At 45.9% G+C, this 23,512-nt stretch overlaps 1 protein-coding gene across 8 annotated transcripts in view; it reads right to left on the minus strand.

The window, feature by feature from the left end:
* Positions 1-23,512, minus strand: part of HMBOX1 (homeobox containing 1) — a 101,361-nt gene that overhangs the window by 22,017 nt on the left and 55,832 nt on the right. For all 8 annotated transcript variants that reach the window (XR_008933419.1, XR_008933418.1, XR_008933417.1 and 5 more), the window contains exons 3-6: positions 19,694-20,179; positions 16,930-17,015; positions 8,046-8,156; positions 426-579 (exon numbers count right to left, since the gene is read on the minus strand). Coding sequence is in view for 5 of the 8 variants with exons in the window: in XM_056853951.1 (XP_056709929.1) it covers positions 426-579; positions 8,046-8,156; positions 16,930-17,015; positions 19,694-20,179 (837 nt within the window). In the remaining 3 variants the exon portion in view is untranslated. The remainder of the gene's footprint in view (positions 1-425; positions 580-8,045; positions 8,157-16,929; positions 17,016-19,693; positions 20,180-23,512) is intronic.

Genomic DNA, 23,512 nt, shown 5'->3' on the forward strand with positions numbered 1-23,512 from the left:
TCCTAGCACCAGGCAGGGGGAGTGTTGCCATTAGCAGAACTGATCACAGCATTCGACCCATGATAGTTACTTACAATCCCAAGCTAAACCTTCTGTCCAACAGTCCCTTAACGGCCCCTTCGCCACCAATGGAGAGCTGCTAAACCTGGATCCAGGCACTGAAACAAACCTGGTTTAGCTCTGCCTCTATATCTGCCCAGACAACACAGGACAGAACAATGCTATTGAGGGCTCATTCCAAGTCACTGCATTCCTGTCTCATTGGTGCCATTGCCTTCCCATAATGTATTCATAAGGGGGGAAAGAACCTTTTGGCTTCAACAATATAGGGAACAAGGGAGAACATGCCTGTTTACGGTCTAGAAGATGGTCGGACTTTGAGCTACCCTCAGACTTAATTCATCAAGCCCTGGGCATTCACATACCTTTCCATGACAGCCAAGCACTCTTTCCGCCAGGTAAACCGACTGCCCCGCCGTAGCCGGAAGGTCCCAGAGGTAGCCGTGACCGGAGGAGGGGTCTGCCTCCATTCTGGTTCTTCTACTGGAACGGGGGCAGGTCTCATGCTTAACGTGGCCCCTGGAATAGCAAAATGGAAGACAAAGCAGTTGTTAATAAATTGAGGCCTCTGCTCCTCTTCTTAGCCTTGCTGATAACACAGAAACAATCCCCAATAGGAAATGAGTTTACCTCTGCTGTAATTAAGATTGAGATAATTTGCGGTGGACAAAAGTTCCCAGACAACGAAGGCGAGGAGGAGCTGTGGTTCCTGTCATCAAGACGGCTACATTTCTGAGAAAAGCTACCTCTCTGCGAGTCTTCAGCTAGCCTCAAAACTACCAATATCTACCCCCAAAATCTAATTTCAGATTAGGGACGTCACAGACATCACAAAATTCTACAATGGAAGGCTCTGCCTCAAAACTGAGAGCAGAGAAGGTATAGGCACCATGTTCAGATGAATACTGGGGACCACCTAACTGCCCATCCACATGACTAGGGTTTCCAGCCTCCATGTACTAGCTGGAGGATCTCCTGCTATTACAACTGATCTCCAGCTGATAGAGATCAGTACCCCTGGAGAAAATGGCCACTTTGGCAACTGGGCTATAAGCATCGAAGTCCCTCCCCTCCCCAAACCCTGCCCTCCTAAGGCTCCACCCCCAAAACTTCCTGCCGGTGGCGAAGAGGGACCTGGCAACCCTACACATGACAGACATCAAGAGAAAGAGAAGGCAAAGTTCTTCAGGGCACCATGGCTTTGGTGCAAAAAGAAGAACAAGAAGAGCTGGTTTGTATATGCCAACTTTCTCCACCACTTAAGGAAGAATCAAACCAGCCTACAATCACCTTCCTTTCCCCTCCCCACAACAGACACCCTATGAAGTAGTTGGGGCTGAGAGAGCCTAAGAAAGCTGTGACCAGCCCAAGGTCACCCAGCTGGCTTCATGTGGAGGAGTATGGCAAAACCAACCCTGTTCACCAGATTAGAGTCAGTCACTCATGTGGAGTAGGGAATCAAACCGGTTCTCCAGATTAGAGTCCCCCACTCTTAACCACTGGACCACGTTGGCTCTATGTATGCCTCGGTATGGGTCTGTCTTCTCTACAAGCAGTAGATTAGGCATGAAAGGAAGCTGAGGCTGGGATTTTTGACAGTGCCAATAGTCCTCTGGTTATTCATCGTCTCTCCCATTCTTGTTAACACAAAAATTGGGGGAGACGATGCATAACTAGAGGACTATTGGCACTGTAAAAAATCCCAGATTACACATGAATTGTGATATACAACTACCTCCTAAAGTACAGGAGGATGTACTTCACTCAAAGATCAGGCAGAGCAAAGAGATTAAAAGTAACAGAATCATATTTTACATCTATACGCACCCCTCTGCCCCAATTTTACAAAGTGAGACCTGTAAACATTTACAGATGCTTTTTTCATATCTACTGCTTTTCTCAGCCATTCACTCCCACACATTTGTTCATACTACACCTGCACTCCATTCACATGCCTCTTAGATAAGCAGACAACCCTGCCCCTTCCCTTTCTCCACCCCTTTCCACTTCCAGCCCTTCATGGTAAGCATGCAGGCGTTTTATTTATGTTTTGTTTTCTGAGCAGTTGGAATGTTTCTAAACATTCCACAATACCTCGGTTGCTGAGCCAATGGCTAGTAAGGTTTCATTTCAGCGTCATTAAACTGGAGATCTTACAACCAATAGCAAAAAAGGTTTCAAAGGTCAATGACTGCAATCCGCATTAAACTCGACAAGGAGGGAAAAACCCTTAGGTCAGGGGTGGGGAACCTCCGGCCCGCGGGATCATTTCATCCGGCCCCCGGCCCACCTGCGGAGGGCCCCCTGCCAAGCCCCTTCCCGCTTGAACCTTCATCTGGCGTGCGCTTCCCGAGCACCCCCTCCCCGCTGGATCACCCAGCTGGCACGCACTTCCCGCGTGGCAGCCGGAGGGGCCCCTGCCAAGCCTCCCCTGCTTAAACCTCCTGCGGGAGTTAACTTCCTGCGCGGCCGCCGAAGGCTCCCCTGGCCATCCCCTCCTCGCTGGATCTCCTGGCTGGCGCCAAAGGGCCCCCTGCCAAGCCCCTCCCCGCTTGAACCCCCGGCTGGCACGCGCTTCCCGAGCGGCTGCCAGAGGGCCCCCCGCCAGCCCCTCCCCGCTGGATCGCTTTGATAGAGCGTCTCGGCAGGGGCTGTGGATCAGGGGGAGAGCATCTCCTTGGCAGGGGCTGTGGATCAGGGGGAGAGCATCTCCTTGGGAGGGGCTGTGGATCAGGGGGAGAGCATCTCCTTGGCAGGGGCTGTGGATCAGGGGGAGAGCATCCCAAGCATTTAATGCCCACTATATTACCCACGTTACGCTCTTGAACCTTCAAGACAGACGTGCAGATGTAAATGGTTCCGATGTGTGACCACCCAGATCTCTTTGGTAATTACCCTGAGGCAGGACTGTCTGCCCAGGAAGCATCACAGCTTCTGGCTCTAGTTCTGGGGAAGAATTTCCCATTCATTTCTTGGTGTGGATGGGGGGCGGGGGGTTACACACTGTTCCTCTTGGCCTACAAGCTGCAGACTCTTTGGATGAATGACCTAGACTATTAAAGACTTAGATACTCAAGCACATTTCACCTCCCGATGACTACTGGGAAGTGAGATCAATTTCCTTGGTGCTGGGGCAACCACGCAACAGGTCCCCTGCTCCCTTTTAGGAAGGGAAACACCCAGAAGGGCTGCCATATTTAATTAAAGAGATTTATATCCCATACTTGTCTGAACACTTTTTCCTTTCAAGGAAGTTTCCCAAAAAACAACAACTAGTTACAACAGCAAGACAATAATCAGCAAAAACAAAGATAACCAGAACGAAAATAAAACAAACGAAAAACCAACCAATGGTAAAAACAATAACAAAGCCATAGATACAACCAACAGAATTCAATCTCTCATTGTAATAAAAGTGACAGTAAAATAGTGCTGAAGGCATCTGAGACTGGGGCATATAATTCAACATCCTAAAGCTCTCAGTTTCCTTTTTTAAAAGGTATGTTTCTAGTCCTTATGGATGAAAGTGAGTGGACAACGAATGGTGAATTCTCAGAAGCTTCGGAAAACCTGAACACTCTTAAATTCAGAGGGGTTTAGTTGAGATTACGATGTACTTTAAATAAAATAATTACACACACAATGTACGCAGGCTTATTAACTCAGCTCTTTGTGACAAGAGTTTGAGACAGCAGAGTTCTGATTTTTTCCCCAGCCCTGGAAAGAACTGTTCATATGGGGCAGACTAAAGTCTAACACACATGAGGAGAATGAGGTGGTAGAAAACTGAGGTGGCAGAATTAGATGGCACCACTCTGGATTGCCAGTGGCAGATTCCAGTTCTGCATTCCTATTTGCATTCCTATTGCATAAAAAAAAACCCTCCATGCAACTAGAAAACCAGCACAGCAGGGAGAAAGCTTCTACCCCCTGCTCTTTGCTTGCTGTACTAGCTTTCTATGTGCACGGAGCTCAAAACATATAAGAGCTTTCCAAACTGCAATCACAAATGTGAACGCATGAAGCTGCCTTATACTGAATCAGACAATTGGCCCTTCAAGGTCAATGTTGACAGAGTGGAAACGGCTCTCCAGGGCCCCAGGTGGAGGTCTTTCACATTACCAATCACCTGAGCCTTTTTAACTGGAGATGCCAGGGTTGAACCTGGGAACTTCTGCATGCCAAGCAGATGCTCCACCACTAAGCCACAGCCCCTCCACCTACAGTTGAATGTGGCATGGTCCTTTCTACCACCTCAGCATTTTACCACCTCATTCCCTGGAATGTGACAATCAACCATCAGTGTGGCTTTTCTTGCAACTTCTGGAGCTCAGAGTGAAGAAGCTCTTGAGGATCAGTATCTGCGATCAAACACATCTGTTACCACCCGAGCAAAGGGGAACATCAGGCCAAAAAGAGCACTCCCCCATTTAAAAAGACTGTCAGTGCCCCACAAGTCAAGCCAAAGGCATCTCCGACCCTGATTTACTCTGCGACGGCTCCGAGAAAGAGACGGAGAGCGCTGCCAAGGTTACTTACTCACTTGTCCTCTCATGTTGGCTGGCAACCTTTTTGCCAACCAGACTAATCAAACCAGCCCTAATGAATTAATATTTCTGATGTCAAAGCATGGGCAGGCCAAGATTTCTCAGGGTGACCCAAGTGTCTACTGATGTACCAAGGCGCAAGTCCGAGCCCAAAGCTTACATTACTTAGAAGGGCTGCTAAGTGCTGTACAGACACCCTGGGGTGAGGATCAGATAACTTCCTGAAGGATAAGTGACAAACAAAAATAAGACAACTGGGGACCAACGATACTCGTGAGGGGGGGACTGTTCCCCCTCTAACTTTTATTTCTCCCCCACAATTGCTGCCGCCACCGACCCCAGTGTGGCTCCCAGCCTCGGCTGCTGGGCCAACCAAGGCTTCCCCCCATTGCTGCCAGCAACCCCTGCACGGCTCCCGACCTCCAAGACTTCTCTCCCCCCCCTTGCAAGCAGCAGAAACTGAGAGCTACACAGCTTCCGAATTCCAAGGATTCTCCCACCCCCGCACTGTCACCAACGACAATGTTTCCGGTGAGCCCTGCGCAGCTCTCGGCCTCTGCCGCCCAGTAGCAAAACAACCACACTTGCATGAAAAATGTCATTTTGGGGATTAAAAAAGACAGAGCTATGTCATGTGGCCAGACTGTGAATAAGTTAAATTGCGAGTCATGAATCCACAGATGGTGAGGGCGTACTGTACTGACAACAGTCAGAAGGACCATCACCTCCATGCCTTGCTCGTGAGGCAAAAGAGGCTCACAGTTCTTGAAGGCTGAATACTACAACACTATAGTAGATCACAATGGGTAGCTGTGCTGGTCTGTCCGTAGCAGTAGAAAAGAGCCAGAAGTGAGCAGAAGAAGGGAGCTGTTGCTCACAAAAGCTCATACCTCGCCAGAAATTTTGTTAGTCTTTAAAGTACTATAGTAGTTAGAGTAAGAACCCTGTGGCGCAGAGTGTTAAGCTGCAGCACTGCAGTCAAAAGTTCTGCTCATGATCTGAGTTCGATCCCAACGGAAGTTGGTTTTAGGTAGCAGCCTCAAGGTTGACTCAGCCTTCCATCCTTCCAAGGTCGGTAAAATGAGTACCCAGCTTGCTGGGTGTAAAGTGTAGACTACTGGGGAAGGCGATGGCAAACCATCCCGTAAACATAGTCTGCCTAGTAAACGTCGGGATGTGACGTCACCCCATGGGTCAGGAATGACCCAGTGCTCGCACAGGGGACTACCTTTACCTAGTAGTTAGAGTACCAGACTAGATTTGGGAGGCCATGCCTCAAATCCCAGTCTTCCTTGGAACTTGCTGGGTGACTTTGGGCCAATCACTCACTCTCAATCTAACCTATCCTACAGAGTTGTCGTGAGGATAAAATGAGGATGTGCTGGATATAAAATGAGGATAAAATGTGTGCTGCTCTGAGGGAATGGGAGGATATACATACTACAGAGACTGTTGGATTTTGGCTTGACACAGCAGGGCTCTTCTTAATTTATACACATACACACAATGATCATCAGTGTACCCCAAATACAGAGTATAAGAGTCACAAACAATTTAAGACGAAAGTTATCTTGCAAAACCCATGTTAAAATACAATGACAGGCACATACTTGAGGATTATTCCAAGCCTCCCAAATAAGAAGAAATCCTGTATATAAATTTTTCTCCTGAGTGGTTTTGGCAACACCTAAGTTAACCCCATGATGAGAAATCTCACATATTTACCCTTCAGCCCCCGCCCCCCATGCACAAAAGAAGTCAGCTCCCTTCCAGCTCCATCCTGGACACCCAGGACTGGAAGAAATGTATACACACGTTAAGTATCTATCACTTGCATTGCTTGAAATTTTCCTACGTCATTTGCATGGGAAGACATAAAGCACTGTACCTTTTCAGCTGCAAGCTTGCTGGTGAGAAAGAGAAAAACTACATTCCACCAACAAAATACAAGGACAAAGCCTTTGAATAAACACATACCAATGATGGCATTAATTAAAATTGTGCTCTTTTTTTTGCTTTGACAAGGTGTGCATATGTAAAAATAAAGGACCACAAAGGAGGAGAAAGATCTTGATTGGACTTACGGGCAGGCCTGACTTGGAACCCTCCCCTAACGTGCCAGGCTCACAGACACCCCAAGCACAGGCTCTACCGCATCCAGTTTCATTTAAAACTTCCTCAAGGTGAACAGAATTTAGAATTTTGCATTGCATGTTATCCAAGAGGAACATGGTTAAGTCCACACCACAAGATTACCTAAGAACAACCTCAAGCCGTCACGTTAAGGAGTGACACAGCAGAGCAGCAAAATTCCACCTCACTTTAAAGCCATCACCCTCAAGGATTAAGACCTCAGTATTTGCCTTGCTTGCGCTGAGGCAAGGGACTCGGAAACCTCTGAGCCAGCTGAATGAGGCTTGAGCTGGGCATCTGCTCTTCCCCTTTTTGCAGGTATTGGAAGGCTGGGCTTGGCCAGAGGCACGAGCCAAAGGGCACGGGCCAAACAACTCTCGGCCCTTACCCTGTGCCTTGCAGCCCAGGGGTCTGCGCGAGCTGAATTGGCAGAACCAGCCCAGGATGACCTTGCAATTCATCCCCCACTTTGGGATTGTACAGGGGGTAATGTTGGATTGTATATTTTTGTTTATTTTTAAAAAATGTTTATTTTATTCTGTAAGCTGCTTTGAGTTCCCAGTGAGGGAGAAAAGCCGGGTGAAAATATTTAAATTGACAAATAAAAATAACACACTCAGAAGTCCACATGCAGAGATGCCTTAAAAGATTCATCCTTTTCACACATACACACACACACACACACACACACACACACACACACACACACACACACACACACACACACACAAAGCTATGAAACCGCCGTAGCTGGACAGTGGTCAGTATTCTGGACAGAATTATATTATCCAGAGAAAATGCCCACCACCTCCCCTTCCTCCAGCTAGAGACGCGGTTCTTTAAACCACTCCATTAGAACAATTTAAAATAAAGAAACAGCACCCCCTACAGACTATTAATCAAGTTACCCCAACATGCTGTTCAACACGCTTCATGTTGTTCAGTTAACCTAGTTTCTTTTGATTGAACAACTACACAGCACTGAAGGAGACTGAGCATTGTTTAACATGAATGACCATTCAGGCCTCCCAAGCAACTGGTGCCCCATCGACTTATTATGACATTTCCTGTGTTTCAAAACAACTATTTAAAAATGCAGCCCCTTTTGTGGGGAGGCCGCGATCCTTCCATTGCCTGCTGGAAACTCTCCACATCCCCCTAACCATCCCTTCCCCAGGACAAACTGTGACCACATTCCTACGCCAACCAAAGCACGATGAAGCGAGCCGACAAGACTCACAGCTGCCGGGAAAAAGGTTTGGTTCGGTGGGAACAGCAGGAGTGTCTTGACTTTGGTTTGTTTACCGGGGTTTGTCTTCTCAAGCTGGTACCATCGGTAAAAGGCCCTCTTCTTTTGCTCGCTCAGGTCTGATCCCTGCTGCAACAGCCAGTGGGAGATCCGGCTCTGACTGATACCTGCGGGCGAGACAGAGAGAGAGAGAGATGCAACAGCGTGAACAGAGGGCTTGGGCTGAGACGCAGAAATTGCCAGCAAGGAGCCTGTTTTGCCAGGCCTGGGTGAATCGTGTGCGTCAGTCTGACAGCTGGTGCTGAATAAAGCAGCCCCAAAATATCCACTTTTATTTAAAACAAACAAACCAACAATCTGGTTTCTAGCTTAAAAATGAACATAGGCAGTGTCTGAGGCCAACTCAGAAGAAAGAAGGAGCCTGGCTCAGCTTTCACCTGCCTTCCTAGGAACATGAAGTTGGAAGGGACCCAAAGGCCAACCCAGAAGTCAGGACCACTTACTATGGCAACCCACAGAACAAATGATGCCCCTCAATGACCTGCAAGGCTCCTTTGCCCTGGAACAATGTGAACTTTGTCCTTCCCCCTGCAGCCCACAGTCATGGCCAACCCAACATACCCTTTCCCTTTTTCCACTTGCCCATTGTTGTAGTCCGTTGTTAGGGGTTGAGCTGTGGCTCAGTGGTAGCACATCTGCTTTACATGCAGAAGGTGCAATCCACAGAACATACACTGAAGAATCAGTTAGGAGGCACTATGAAAGACCTCTATCTGAAATCCTGCTGCCAGTCAGAGTAGACAATACTGACCTTGATAGACCAGGGGTCTGACTCAGTAGAAGGCAACCTCATGTGTTCCTTCACACCCACCACCACTAATTATTTGAAAGCCTAGGTCTTGGAAGCAGATTACAGCTTGCCAAAGAGTTAGCAATCTCCCTTTACATCAACTCCTATCTTTAATATCGGCCGAGATTGCTATACTGACAAATTCAATCAGAATTCAAATTCAATTCAGGCTCAAATCTGGTTCATTGTTGGTCTTGTGCACTATCCACCGTCTCCCTCCCGCTCTCCCTTCCTGTTGTGCACCAAGACTGTATGCTCAGTGGAAGCAGCTGCATTCAGACATCACAACTAACTCGAATTAAGACTGAAGATCTCTATCTTCAGGGTGTTGTGCGGGCAGTGGAGGGAGGGAAACAAGAACCCATGCACAAGTGTGAGGACTAGCCAGGTTTGTGCCAACCACTGAAAGTTTTGTTTGTGATGTCTCAACTGGGCCACAGCCTCATTCTTGCAGGCTACCCTCCCAATCCATGGAACCCCCTTCCCCGAGAGGAACCTGAACACCTTCTGTAAATAATGCAAAAAAAATTCTTGCTTGGGCCAGTTTTACACAAGGAGGAGGATAGCTTTCATTCCCAATCAAGTTTAACATTTTAATGGGGATTTTGTTAGAATTAATGGATTGTTCTGGTTTTTTTCTTTGCCCCAGTTCTGCTAGATGGGGCAGGTGAGAAAGTTATGCCAGCAGAAGACCTATCAGCATGACTAGGTTATTAAGCCTCCCCCTCAACCAATCTGAATTTCTCTTTTAATTTTTGCCTTCTCCCTCCACTGCTTACCCCCCCCTCTCAGTACCATTGGCTGCCATGCTCTGATGTCATAGTGGGCTCAGCAGAGTAATCACAATGGCTTCGGCTGCCCTTGTTCTACCCGCCTGGATGTCACAGAGATCCTGGGCTGCCTTGTCCCAGGCAACTCTGAGCTTTGGGAATTAATCAAAATTCCGAGATTCATGCTGCATGGAATTAAAATCCCTTGCCTAGGGCACCACACCGTAGGTGACAGCTTGAAGACGCAGATCAATTGATGACACTTGCTGATTATAACACAACACATTTTACCCTGATTGCAGAGTTTGAGCTTTTTCTGGGACAGCATGCTCATACAGACCATATTACAAAAAATGCCAGCCATTTTAATAAAAGGCTTTGAGTTCTTGAGTTGAAGAGACCTAATTTTCAGATGACATTATTGTGATTAATTGCTCCGACTGCCTGCAAAGACAGACAACGATGGTGGTGGTGGTGGGGGCACAGAGCAGAATAACGGCTTATAAGACATTATAAACACGTCCACCAGGAAATGGGATGACTCACTCGGCCATTCATTTTGCGCAGGTCAAAATGAGCTGAGCACACATGCGCACTGCCTGATAGTAAACAGACACTATTCAACTCTGGGAAGATCGGAAATGCCATCCAGCAATGAGGGAGAAATGGCCATATCTTTAACAGGATCTTAAGTCTCTCTCACATAAAAAAAAAGAAAGAAATAGGAAATCATTTTCCTAGACGCCGGCAGTCTTTTTGAGATGAGGGAGAAAGGGGATTTAAGCAAGGACATATCTATCAGTGGGATTCGGCTCTGTTTTCAAAAAGGGAGGCAGTTACAATCACTTTAATACACCATTGTAAATTTTTAAGATCCAGATTCAAGTGTGTAGATGACTGTTTCAGGGGGTGAGAGCTTCTGATTATGAATATAGGGCTAGATTCAATGGACTTATTCTGCTAATGGCAACGTTTTCCCTCAGTGTAACGAGCCTTCCTCTTGCATCAGGCAAAGGTTCTGTGAACAGGGAGAAAGCCCTGCCGTTAGAAAAACAGATCTGTGAGATCCAAGCTTATTCGGGGGGGGGGGGGGGAGAGAGAAAACATTTTTATATTCAGAATTTCCAACCTGGATCTCAAGTCAGCTTTAAAGCTTTATTTTGCCAGCGGCAGTTTTAAAAAAAGGTTTCCTCTAAAACACTCTTTTTGCCTCCAGAACTCTTTCAGGGTCGGTCACAGAGATTCCCAGCTCTACGCCACATTCCTGTCCTTGTGCTTTTCTCTAATCTCACCTCTAGAGGGAGTGAGCATTTAAAAGGAAGAATCAAATTAAGACAAGATGCTCAGCACAAACTATTCTTAGCTCTGGTTAGTCTCCTTATCTCTATATTATTTATACCACGCCCAGCCCATCAGCATCTTATTTATCTTACTGCAGAAACCTTCAGTTTCTATAAAAAGCAGCTTCCATATTTTGGGCTGGCACTTAGCAGCAGCTGCTTTTTCTAGAATTACGTAGGATATATACAATAAAATAGATTTAGGAGATTATAGATAATTAACGACAGCATCTCCGGCCTTTTAAAGTCATATTTCACTGCATTGTGTCCTTTTAGGGGGAAACATATATTTCTATATCAGTTGCATTGTTTCAAAACCCATCTAAAAGAGAGCCAACATGATGGCATATTTAGAGGGTCAGAGTAGGATCAGGGAAATCTGGATTCAAGTGTCCACTCAGCACTAAAGGTCACCTGGTGACCTTGAACCAGTCACTCTCTCTCAGCCTAGCCTACCTCACAGGGCTCTTTGGAAGATCAAATGGAGGAAGGAAAGGAAGAACATGTACATTACCTTGAAGTCCTCGGAAGAAATGAATGCATAATGTGTTGTCAAGTTGCAAGCAACTCATGGCAACCCCAGCCACGGGGTGTTCAAGGCAAGAGATTGAGAAGAGGTGGTTTTCCACTGCCTTCCTCTGCTTAGCAGTCTTCCCTGGTGGTCTCCCATTCAAGTACTGACTGTGGCCAGCCAAGTTCTGACAAGCTCAAGCTAAGCTAGGCTATTTGGACTGCCCTTGGAAGAAGGGCAGGATAAAAATATTATCGGTCACAGACAGCAACGCCCAAAAGCACACTTATCTTCTTGCTGCCATTCTGTAGTAGTGTCCATGGGTCAAATGGGGATAAATATCTAGGACAGCAGAGACCACGGTTGCTGAGGGAAGAGGGGTACATTCACTCCCAAGAGACATGATGGTCACCTCACATAAAGGTGCTTAAGAAACTATAGGAATTCATACCATCATTAATAGTCTTTGTAAGGTGCTTAAGAAACTATAGGAATTCATGCCATCATCAATAGTCACAAGGGAAAAGGAAGGGCCTCCTCCTTTATGAGCAAGTGTGGCACAGGGTTTAAGACTAGGATTTGGCAGTCCCAGGTCCAAATCCCCACACTCTGCCATGGAAATTTGCTAGGTGACCTTGGGCCAGTCACCCTGTGAAATAGGTGAGGTTGAGAAAAAAAGGGTCCAAGATCGGCCAGTGAGCTTCATGGCTTAGCGAGGGATCTCCCAGCTCCTCCTAGTCCTACACTCTAACCACTCCAAGTGGCTTTCAAATGGTATCGTTACCATCTACTTCCTCAATGGTTTCACCCTACCTTCCTCTGTGAAAAGGGAATCAAGGCATGGTTAGACCTCTCTCATAACTAAAGTCGCAAACATGGAAACCTGTCCAGAACTTAAGACTGACAATGGCTGCCTAACCCTAACCCTGCCCCAGGGGCCTGTGTTGACTGAGGAGAAATTAGCGGCCTACCAGGAAACAGACTTTTTCAGAAATTGCCACTCCGATATGGAACTCTCAGTGCCAAGAATCAAATCTTAAACCCTCAGATATTTGTGAAGCCCATACTGTGAACCTTAACTGCACCCCAAGTATTGTTTATTGACTTCTGTGATTGTTGGATGCATTTCCAATTTTACCTTGGGCTTTTGCTGATTTTACCATTTTATTGGCTTAGGATTGTTTATTGCTTCTTTGGCTGCTGTTTCGTATTGCCTTACTGCAGCTTGTTCGAATTTAGTGTGATATTTTGGATTTTAACTCTGCCCGTAGCATCTTATTAGCAGAGAGGCAGAGCAGAAACCTTGTAATGAAATATAAGAACAAACACTATTTAAAAAATACATGGCTGCCACCAAAACCAGCTACTGAATCTCAAGTACCTGCTCCCCCCCCATCTTTATTGCACAGTTTATCTCACGCTGCAGCATATTACTGTCCCTGATCCACATGGTTGACTTCCTCTGGTGGGAGAAGGGGAACACTCTGCAGCAGGACCTGGGGTAAACTGCAACCCACGTCAAGGTGTGGAAAGGAGATAACTCAACATAGAGCTGCCATTTTCACTGGCAGCCCCGTGTCATTCATAGCATCTTGTTCCACCCTTAGCCTTCTCTTGGATTATGGATAACGAGCATACTAGGTAGATTATGGACTAATCATGGAACCAGGAACCAGTTGACCGAAGGCCCAACGACATAACCTCTACCTGAAAAAGTGTATGTAGCTTTGGGCTTGCACGTCCTGCCCTCATGGCAAGCATTTTATATAAGCTGGCACTTATGCAAGAATGCCACAATTCCCTTTGGCAGAGGGAAGGGTTTGATTCTCCCTAGCTGAACTCAACCAGTCATCTCTCCCTGCCTGTCCACATGACTTCTTGCTCAAACCCACCCCAAAGGAAGTTAATATTTTCCATCAGGTTCTATGCAGTGGTACGCGTGTGTGTGTGCGCATGTTAATTCTGAACACACCATTTTGACTTTTCAAATAAGCTGCAACTTAGTTAAATGTTTGTATGGGGGGGATGGAGGTGATGAGAATGCCTACGATCTGCCTTGAAATGATCCTGCCTCTACTTATACAGGGGAAAAAGGGGTTATGCTCAGAATTAATCAGCTAACGCTGAAATTACAAATGAAAGGGAGGGCACACAAAGCTGTTTATTTAAGCTGGAAGAGCTCAGTCATAAAGGTTTCAGGGAAAAGCACTGCCCTTATAAGTGAGGTTCACTCTTAAGTACCTGAGTACACAATTATTTTTGCAGCCGTCACGCCGGATATGGGCAGCCACTGGGTTTCAGACAATACCTGCTTGGAGCAGCCATTTTTCTCAAGGTTTCAACATGAGAATCATTATGCTGGATTAGAAAAAGTACTCTTAAACCAGCATTCCAATTCCAACAGTGACCAGCCAGGCACCACACGCTCATGACTGGTGGACCTGCCCTCTTCTACTTGACAGCTATTGTGTTAAATGCTTCTCCCTATGGTGATCAACAACACACTACTGGGCAGAAACAGATGACCCTTTAAAACACCAACCATAGAAACAAACTTTGTAACAGAACAGCTGTGTTCTGTGCCAACAGCGCTACATGTTTGAGCTTGGAATGCACATGGGATTAGCTCTTAATGGTTCCTCCACAATTGTAGAACTTCCTCCTCTAAGAGGAGGAAGCTAAGAGCGCTGGACTCTAATCTGGAGAACCGGGTTTGATTCCCCACTCTTCCACATAAGCAGCCGACTCTGTACAGGCATGGAAGGGGAATACTTCTTCTAAGATGGTGCCTGTCAACTGCAGCTTGTGTAACTACTTAAATGTATTTTTTAAAAATGTGTTGCCTGATTAAATCACAGGCACCTTTTCAGTTGATCTAAAGGGTTTCAACCGATTAATCGCTGCAGCCAAGATATGAATGTATATGCACAAACACTGGACTAGATCCAACTAGCTTTTCTGCTGGTGACACAGAAGAAGGGGTCCCCTTTGACTATCCCCAGAAAGACTGTGCTGGGGATCATATGACGTGCGCTGACAAAAGCCCTATGTGACAGGGGCTGTAATAAGATGAGCAACTGGGTAAGGGTGAGTAAAAAAACAGGTTACATCCAACCCATTCATATAGCATACAACAAGGTACATGGGATTTTCCTACATTAAAATCGAAGGAGGAAGAGGAGGTTTTTATATGCCGACTTTCTCTACCACTTAAGAAACAAACCAGTTTACAATCACCTTCCCTTCCCCTCCCCATAACATACACCCTGTGAGGTGGGTGGGGCTGAGAGAATGTTACTAGCCCAAGGTCACCCAGCTGGCTTTAATTGTAGGAGTGGGGAAACAAATCTAGTTCACCAAATTAGCGTCTTCAGATCAGAGTCCACCGCTCCAAACCACCGCTCTTAACACCACGCTGCCTCTCAACTATTCACTAAAACAATCCAGCTTCATATTAATAGGCCCGTCTTTCAGACCAACCACAAGTGCCTTTTCAACGTGTCACCCATGCAACTAGTTGAAACATGGCCACAGAAGGGTAGTGATGCCACTCCCTCCTCAGATGCATCAACGAACGAGCATTTTATACCCCTTCAGAACATTGGTGGATCCAGTCCAGTATTTATTGTCTGCGCTGATTGACAGCAGCTTCCTTAGGCAGAGGTCTATACCAGCCCTGCTCCTCAAGACCCATGCAGCCGATGATTCCTAGCCCTGGGCTTTAAAGGTTCTGGAGGGGGAGGAGGACAAGGGCAGGCGTCCTTGTCTGGCGCTGCATGGGCCCAGGACCCTGCCAATCAGGAGGGCTCCACCCCCAGGAGGGGAGAGTGGATGAGCCTGGGGAGGCTCCGCCTCCAGGAAGGGCTTTAAAAGGCAGGTCAAAGGCAGGCCAAGGACGAAGAGGCAGGACACATCCTAGGAGAGTGTGGAAGTGTCCTGGGGTAAGCAGGGGAGAGGGAAAGGGGTAAAGGCCAACCCCCCTCCCATCTTGCTTTTCTGTGGCCTGCCTGAAGACCCGCCAGAGAGAAAGGAATACTGGAGGGCCCAGTGTCTCCGGACTCACCCTCAGAACCCCCAGACACTGGCAATTAGATAGATAGATAGATAGATAGATAGATAGATAGATAGATAGATAGATAGATAGATAGATAGATAGATAGATAGATAGATAGCTAGATAGACAGACAGATAGATAGACAGACCGATAGATAGATAGATAGATAGATCTCTCTCACACACACACACATCTTAAGTAGGAACTTTAGATTATTGTTCCCTCTACTAGTAAACTAGGAGTTGCTGTCACAAAAGCAGCAAAAAGGGCTCACTCACAGACACAGATGGGAGCTTGTGTATTATGCCGAAATATCTTAATTTGTAAACAGAGAGAGAGATGACACCCTTCTCTCTCCCACAAAAACAACCCAAGGAGTGAGCATGCTCATTTGCCCTCGTTATGTTGAGAGTTATTTAAAGGAACAACAGAAAACAAAGAGAGGGTAATTGGTTCGCTCAAGCCCTAAGAACTTACAGTATCCCACATGAGAGAGATTGGGGGGGGATTTTCCATCACCTTCACCCTAAATCTCCCCACCCTCCAGGATATTTACAGGCTTGAGCAAACCTATTTCCTTCCTACACCCCTGCAACTCCTCATACCCCTCATCTTTTCCTCTTGAATAGCAAGCTCGATGGCAAATGTCTCTTACAAGGGGCTCCCAATGGACAAGACAGGAGTTTCTGCATGGGGGAGGGGGAAAGAGAACATTCTCTGAGCATGCTCACTAGGAGGCATGAAACACTGTGGGCAAGTGAGTGTCGGTTCCAGGACAAAAGACCTCAGAATACAGAAAAGGAGGGAAACCAACCTGTGCATGAACTTCAGAGTTTCCTGAAGGGTGGAAAAAAAATGGGTCAGGAGGAAATTTCCAGTCATTTAACTGAGATTCCTTGCAGGCCGTGTTGGGACTTGTAGAGTTAATAAAGCAAAACAAAAAACACTAAGACACAGTATAATTAAAAATCCTTTCCCACTAAGTACCCTGAGGACTGAATGTCTTCCTGAAAAAGGTACCTAATCTGAGGGATGAGCCCCAGCCACTCAAAGGAAGACTGTGGACGATGTTCACCGTGTTCTGATTTCAGAATTGAAAATAAAAAAGCATTTTTGGCTCTAAGGGAAGCACTTGATGCTTGTTGCAATGTAATAATAATAAAAAAAACCTGCTAGTGTGAGCCATGCAAAAAAAGGAGGTTGGGGTGAGGGGAAGAAGAGACACTGATTCACTGGGGAAGTTTTCATGACGTGCGGGACAATGGGTCTTAAATCAAAGGCATACATTATCATGACTAAGCTGACAGATCTGCACTGCAATGCAGAAAGCCGAACAATATCCCCAACATCTGCGCCCGGGAGGCGAAGCGTTGTGGCAGCACCTTGGAAGGAAAAAGGGATGCTAGAGCGCTTACCTGTTACCTGTGCAACGACTGCTTGAGAGATCCTTCGGTTGGCCAGGAAGGCTTTGATTTCCTCTTTTATCACGCTGCTGTCCCTCCTGCCAAAATTGGGGTCAAGGGAAGGGGGGGGGGGAGAGAAGAGAGGAAAAATAAAGACAGACAACTAGACCCAAGGAGAAGCCTTGTTTATTGAGGGGGGCATGGGTGGGGGGCTGGGCTGAGATCCCTCCCTTGCCAGGAGGCATTTCTTTTAATCAGTGTCCTCAGTTGATCAAAGCATCCAAGGAGGAGAATGGATGACTCATGGCCTATATAAATTCATGTAAGCCATATGGAATGCACAAAGTTTCATTACAGGGGAATGAATAAATCTCTCCCACTAGCACTTTAAAAAAAAAAGGAAGGAAGGAAGAAAAAGGAAGAAGCGGCAGCCACCGCCTGGATCATAAAACAAGGCTCTTGCATGTGGGAAAAACAGCGCAAATGATCATCAATGCTAGCCATGGGTCGGGATCAAGGATTAAACATCCTGCAATACCCCTACAACCTCTTCCCACTGCTGGGCAAGCCAGGACAGCAAACCAGAGGTGGCTCATTAAGCTATGCGCTGTGCCCAGGCAGTCCCAAAAGGAGCTCTCCTGGCCCCACTTTGGAATCCACAGTCCTCCAATATCTGACCACTGACAAAGGCCTTTTGGGGAGTCATGCTAAGGGGGGGATACAGGAGTCAAATCAAGGCACGGTAGAAGAAGGGCTGATGGCAATGTGTGTGCCAGGTGAGGCGGGAAAGCAGAGAGTGGCACAGGATGATGAGATAAGCCATTTATGGCTGTATGGAGTAAGGAGAGGTAGACTCGCATGGAAAAGTGCCGACCTGGATGGCTCAGGCAAGCTCGATCATGTCACACCTCGGAAGCTAAGCAGGTCCAGCCTTTGTTAGTACTTGGATGGGAGACCACCAAGGAAATCCAGGGTTGCAACGCAAAGGCAGGTAATGGCAAACCACCTCTCAACGGCTCTTGCCTTGAAAACCCTATCGGGTCACCATAAATTGGCTATGACTTGACGGCACTTCAGAATGGGTCCTGTAACAGGACTTCCACATCAACTCTGCTCACTGCTCTATCCTCACATCTTTCATCTGGAAGAGAAGCTACTAGACTGGAGGGCAGGCAACTGGTAGAAGGGACAGAGCCACGGAAGAGGGTGCTCAGTCGCCAATGGCGGCAGCACAGCTCTTAAGGTCCAGCACTGTAACTGAAATGGACAAGTTCCCATGGTGCAAGGGGTATTTTTTGGTTTGCTTGCTTTCTGCTGTATCAAATGCTCCACCGCACATCTGCATAGTATTCAAGCCCTAGTCCTTATGATCATGAAGTTATGGTCAAAGCCAAATGGATGATGCCAGCTGAAATCTCAGAAGAGGTTAGATTTCAGTGCCTTCCTATAACCTCACTCCTCCTCAAGATGGGAAAACCAAAATCAATTATGCAAAACAGTAAAAAATTCTAAATTGGGCAATTCAACAGAAGTAATGCACATGAGATCAATTTACATCATTTATACAGGGGGTCACATTCAGATTTTCTTGGGGGACTGAATTTGAATTGCCCAGGTACAGAACTCCAAAAATTCTTTGAGGGCTAAGTACAGATAAGCCTCGGTCATCACTTCCCACTAACTTTGCTCATCCAAATCATGCAAATTCTCTTACTCACTGCTTTGTTCTTGGCTCCAGTTACCAAAGCTCATACCATTTGACATATGACAGTAAAATGCTATTTTTAAAAAAGCTTTAAAGCGTACAGGTACTGGCAGGGATAAGATGTAAGTGAATTTCTGTGGCGTTATCATTCCTGTCCTGGTTTACAACTGGACCATGCAGTAAGTGACCAGCCTTCAATCTCACATAAAGGGAAACAAACCTCTTCTTCCAGAATCATAAAAAAGCCCTAGTAGCTGCTAACGTGAGAGCCAGCGTAGTGTAGTGGTTAAGAGTTGCGGACTCTAATCTGAAGAACTGGGTTTGATTCCCCGCTCCTCCACATGAAGCCTGCTGGGTGAGCTTTGGTCAATCACAGTTCTCTCAGAACTCCCTCAGCCCGCATGGAGGCAGGCAATGGCAAACCACCTTCGAACATCTCTTGCCTTGAAAAATCTACTGGTCCAATGGTGACTGGATGGCACTTTCCACCACCACAGCTGGTAACTTCTAATCTTGGCACACATCAGTACTGTGCAATAATATTCAAACGGACAGTCAAAGTGGATGCATCACTCCTAGGTGATATCACTACACTTGTCAACAAGCCAGTGTGGCTTAGTGGTTAGAGTGTTGGACTAGGATCTGGGAGACCTAGATTTGAATCCCCACTTTGCCACCGAAGTTCACTGGGTGACCATGGGCCAGTCATTCTCTCTCTGCCTAAACTACCGTAAAAAGGTTGCTGGGAGGAGAAAATGGATGAGAGGAGACTATGTAAGCTGTGCTTTAGGTCTCCACTGCAGAGAAAGGAAGGGTATCAACGAAACAAATAAGTCAATAAATAGGTGATCATGCAACCTTAGACAGTGCAGTGCACTCCAGAAGGAACTGCAAGCTGGTTGGAATCACCCTTGAAACTGGGAGGCATCAACAAGGGTTATAAAGGTAGAATTCTGCAATTTGGGAATATGGGCATGGAGGCTCTCTTGGAGAGCTCCAAGTGATCCTTTGGGGGGGGGGGGGAACAGCTTGATTTGGGAACTTCTAAGTGTACACAAAACACCACCTCACCTCATCAGCTCCTCCACTTTGTCATCGACATCCAAGTCCTCCTCAGAGGCTTCAAAGCTGTATGATCTCTGAGCCATGCTGTTGGCCAGCGGGTAGCGGGTGGGCGACATCTTTCCGTTGAAGGCGGACAACCTCTCATTACTCTCCCTCCCATTCTGATTGGTAGTGCAAGGCTGTGGGGAGGTATCGTAACTGTTGCTAGGTGAGGGGGACATCCCAGAGTGCTGGGTCTGTGTGGAAGCTGTGGCTGTGGAGGAAGACGCTGGGACGTTGTTGGTGCTGTTGCTACATGACCCTCCACTGGCCCCGTAAGTGGACCGCCTCCCGAACTTGTCGCTGTGCTCCTGGTCGAGGCGGTCGAACGTTTCCAGGGCATGGAGGATTTCGTGCCGCGTCATCCCCGTACGCCTCAGGCGCTGAAGCAGGTCTATCTGCTCTATGGTGAATCTGGGTTCATCTGTGTAGTGAAACATGGTTTCCAGCAGGCTGGGAAAAAGAGCAGGGGAACAAAAGTTGAAGGGAAGAGACCCAATTCACTTTTTTTCCTTCAGCTGTCTCCAGTATATGCATTGACGGCATTCCCAATCTGTTTCCCCTTCAGCCATTCTATTGCAAACAAGCCCAGACTTTGGCTGGGGAGGGTGGGGTATAAATAAAAAATAAAATAAAATAATGGCTCGGATTCCAACAGCCCACGTGTATGTAGGGGACATTAATGCTGCTTTGGGAATCAACTGATCCTGTGACTCAATAGTACAGCCTCTACTTGGAATGCAGAAGATCCCAGTTAAAAAGATCAGTTAAAAGGAACAGGTAGAAGAAGCAAAACACCATCTCTTAGAACCCATTGGAGTAGACAATACTTGATCTTGATAGACCACTGGGCTGTCAAAAATTAATATAGAATTGATGATAGATAAAATAAGCAATGTTACAACCTATAAAATAATTCTTATAGTCTCTATTGTTAAGGCTTTCCCCATTATATTACAGCTCTCTTTATAATAAATTTAAAAACATCATTGAAAATTGTCCTGAAATCTTACATTCCAATGGTTATTAAATGAAAGTATTTTTTCTACAAATGTGTCAGCTGATTCATTACCCCCTTGATCTTTAAGAGTGCATCAATGTACATATAAAAGCACTTAACGAAACTCTTATCAAAGAAGGAGAATCTGATTCTTTTTTTACCTCCAGGAGAATGTAATACATATTTAACCAGTGGATAAAATTCACAACTAGTTCCCTGGCTGGGATTTTCACTGTATCTTTCAAATAACCAAGACTCATCATTTTAGGATTAAGAAGTAAAATGTCTTGCCAAAAGCATCTTGGGACATGTCCAAAATAAATGTAGCAGGCCAGAACAGCTGGGGCTCATAAGGGCTTAACAGGACTTAATGTATGGCTAAATTCTGGGTTAAGGATGAGGTGGGAAGAAAAGCTGAGGAGGTAGAGAGGAAAAGGAATGTGGTGCTGGAAGAGACCCAGGTTTACTCTGCAAGTCCTGTATCCTGCATGGCAGTTGCCAGTGAGGCAGGCCTGCTTTCCCACTCAATCTTTCAAACTTCCAAATTCAAAAGCTAAAAAAATTAAAAACCTTGGACTAGTGGCTGATTATCCACACAGATGCTCCCCAGATGTTAATATAAATGATAAAACATTACAAGGATATCACCAATTATATCCACAGATAGAAGCCAGGTATTATTATTATAATTTTTTGGCTGAACAATGATAGAAGAAAGTACAGGTTAATCATTACCACTGAATGAAATAATTATGTTATTAGGATATGCAAAAAGGAACGTTCCAGCTAAAACCATGGAGTTGTATCCAAAAGCCACTTCCATCAGGGGAATGGGTGCGTTACCAATTCACCACCTCCCATTTTGATTTCTGAAAGGGGGATATGGGTAAAAATGATGTCCTCCTTCTGCTGACCTTTGGATCCAGGCTCATGAAATTTACTGCTGCTTTGTTTACAACTGTCAAAACTAGAGAACACCAGTAATCGGAAACTGAAAACTTCCATAAGTTGAGAGAAATGTGCAGCTTGGAGTTTAAACCAAGCATTCTATGAACAGCAGAGAGAAGACAGAAGTATAAATCATTTGCAGGAAAAATGATCACACTTCAGTTACCTATTGGAATAAGATATACTCAGTTGGGTCAACAATGAGAGATGTTTGAATGTACCAATCAGTAGATTTTATGTGTATATATGTTTGTTACTTTAAAAGCGTAAAACTTTTTTTAAAAAGTAGAATTTGTACATCAGAAACTTGGTGAATGTTGACTATTCCCAGGAAGTCTTAAAATTTTAAGAGATGCAGTGGGAAAGGCTGAACATTTGGGTTAGGAAGCTTGTGTTGTCTGACACTTACATGGGAAATGTCCTTTAACCTGGAATCGATGGAAGTTAGAATTAATTTAGGAAGCAGACATTTACTGGTAAAACTCAAAATTTCCTGACATGTCTCTCTGGGCCTGATAAAAACTGAAAGACTTGCCATTAAATATCACCATTACCCAAACAACTTATGTCTTTCATTTTCTCTCTCTCACGCACACATCCTTGCTCGTGCAAAGACATCTTGTTTTTAGATTAATTTGTTTATCCCGCTCTCTTGAGGCGGCTCACAACAGTCATTAAAACACATTTCAATAAAATATAATATATTCCGCATAGAAAGAAGGAACCATTTAACCAGCGACAGATAAGAAAACAGTCCTGTATCATTAAAAAAAGCGAAGAAATTTTATTAAAAAAACCAAACTACCGGTAGTACAATGCAAGTCACAACCCAATGGCATAAACATGAATAGCAGCAGCAATCATAAAAATGGAGGGGGGCTCCAAAAATGCCAGGGAAACGCAGTATTTTTACCCTCTTGCCAACCTCCATGTACTAACTGGCGATCTCCTGCTATTACAACTGATCTCCAGCCAATAGAGATCAGTTCCCCTAGAGACAATGGCCGCTTTGGCAATTGGACTCTATGGCATTGAAGTCCCTCCCCTCCCCAAACCCCGCCCTCCTCAGACACCACCCTAAAAACCTCCCGCCGTAGGCGAAGAAGGACCTGGCAAGCCTAACCTAAAAGCTCCATTAGTTTAGGGTCAGGTGAATAGTCAAAAGGTAGAGCTTTCCACTAGTAAGAGGTCAAAACAGAAGAGGCCCCATATCTCTGGTTGGCCCCAGTGGGGATCCAGAGGCCCCTCTAAAAGATCATATATGAGCTCCATTTTGGGCAAGAGGTAACATGGACAGAATCAGCTACTCCACATGAACACGCCAAATTTTTAACTGATTTGCTGCTCATCTGGGATATCTGGAACTGCAGGAAAAGTACTGGACTCGAAGGGAAGAAACAGATTTAGAAAAGCAAACAGGGGCCCAATTGCACCTTCAACTAAGGGAGTCAACATGCCTGGAGAAAAATGTCCTCTCCTTTTAATAGAGGCTTAATGTGATGGCCCAGGCTAGCCTGATCTCGTCAGATCTCAGAAGGTAAGCAGGGTTAGCCCTGGTTAGTATTTGGATGGGAGACCACCAAGGAATACCAGGGTTGCTGTGCAGAGGAAGGCACTGGCAAACCACCTCTATTAGTCTCTTGCCATGAAAACCCCAAAAAGGGGTCGCCATAAGTCGGCTGCGACTTGATGGCACTTAACACACACACACAATGTGAAGAAATGGGTAGCTGACAGGGTTGCCAGCTCCGGGTTGGGAAATACCTGGAGGTTTTGGGGGTGGAACCTGAGGGCAGGGTTTGGAGAGGGGAGGAACTTCAATGCCATAGAGTCCAAAT

The sequence above is a fragment of the Euleptes europaea genome, chromosome 7 (assembly GCF_029931775.1).
Source record: "Euleptes europaea isolate rEulEur1 chromosome 7, rEulEur1.hap1, whole genome shotgun sequence".
Lineage (NCBI taxonomy): Eukaryota > Metazoa > Chordata > Lepidosauria > Squamata > Sphaerodactylidae > Euleptes > Euleptes europaea.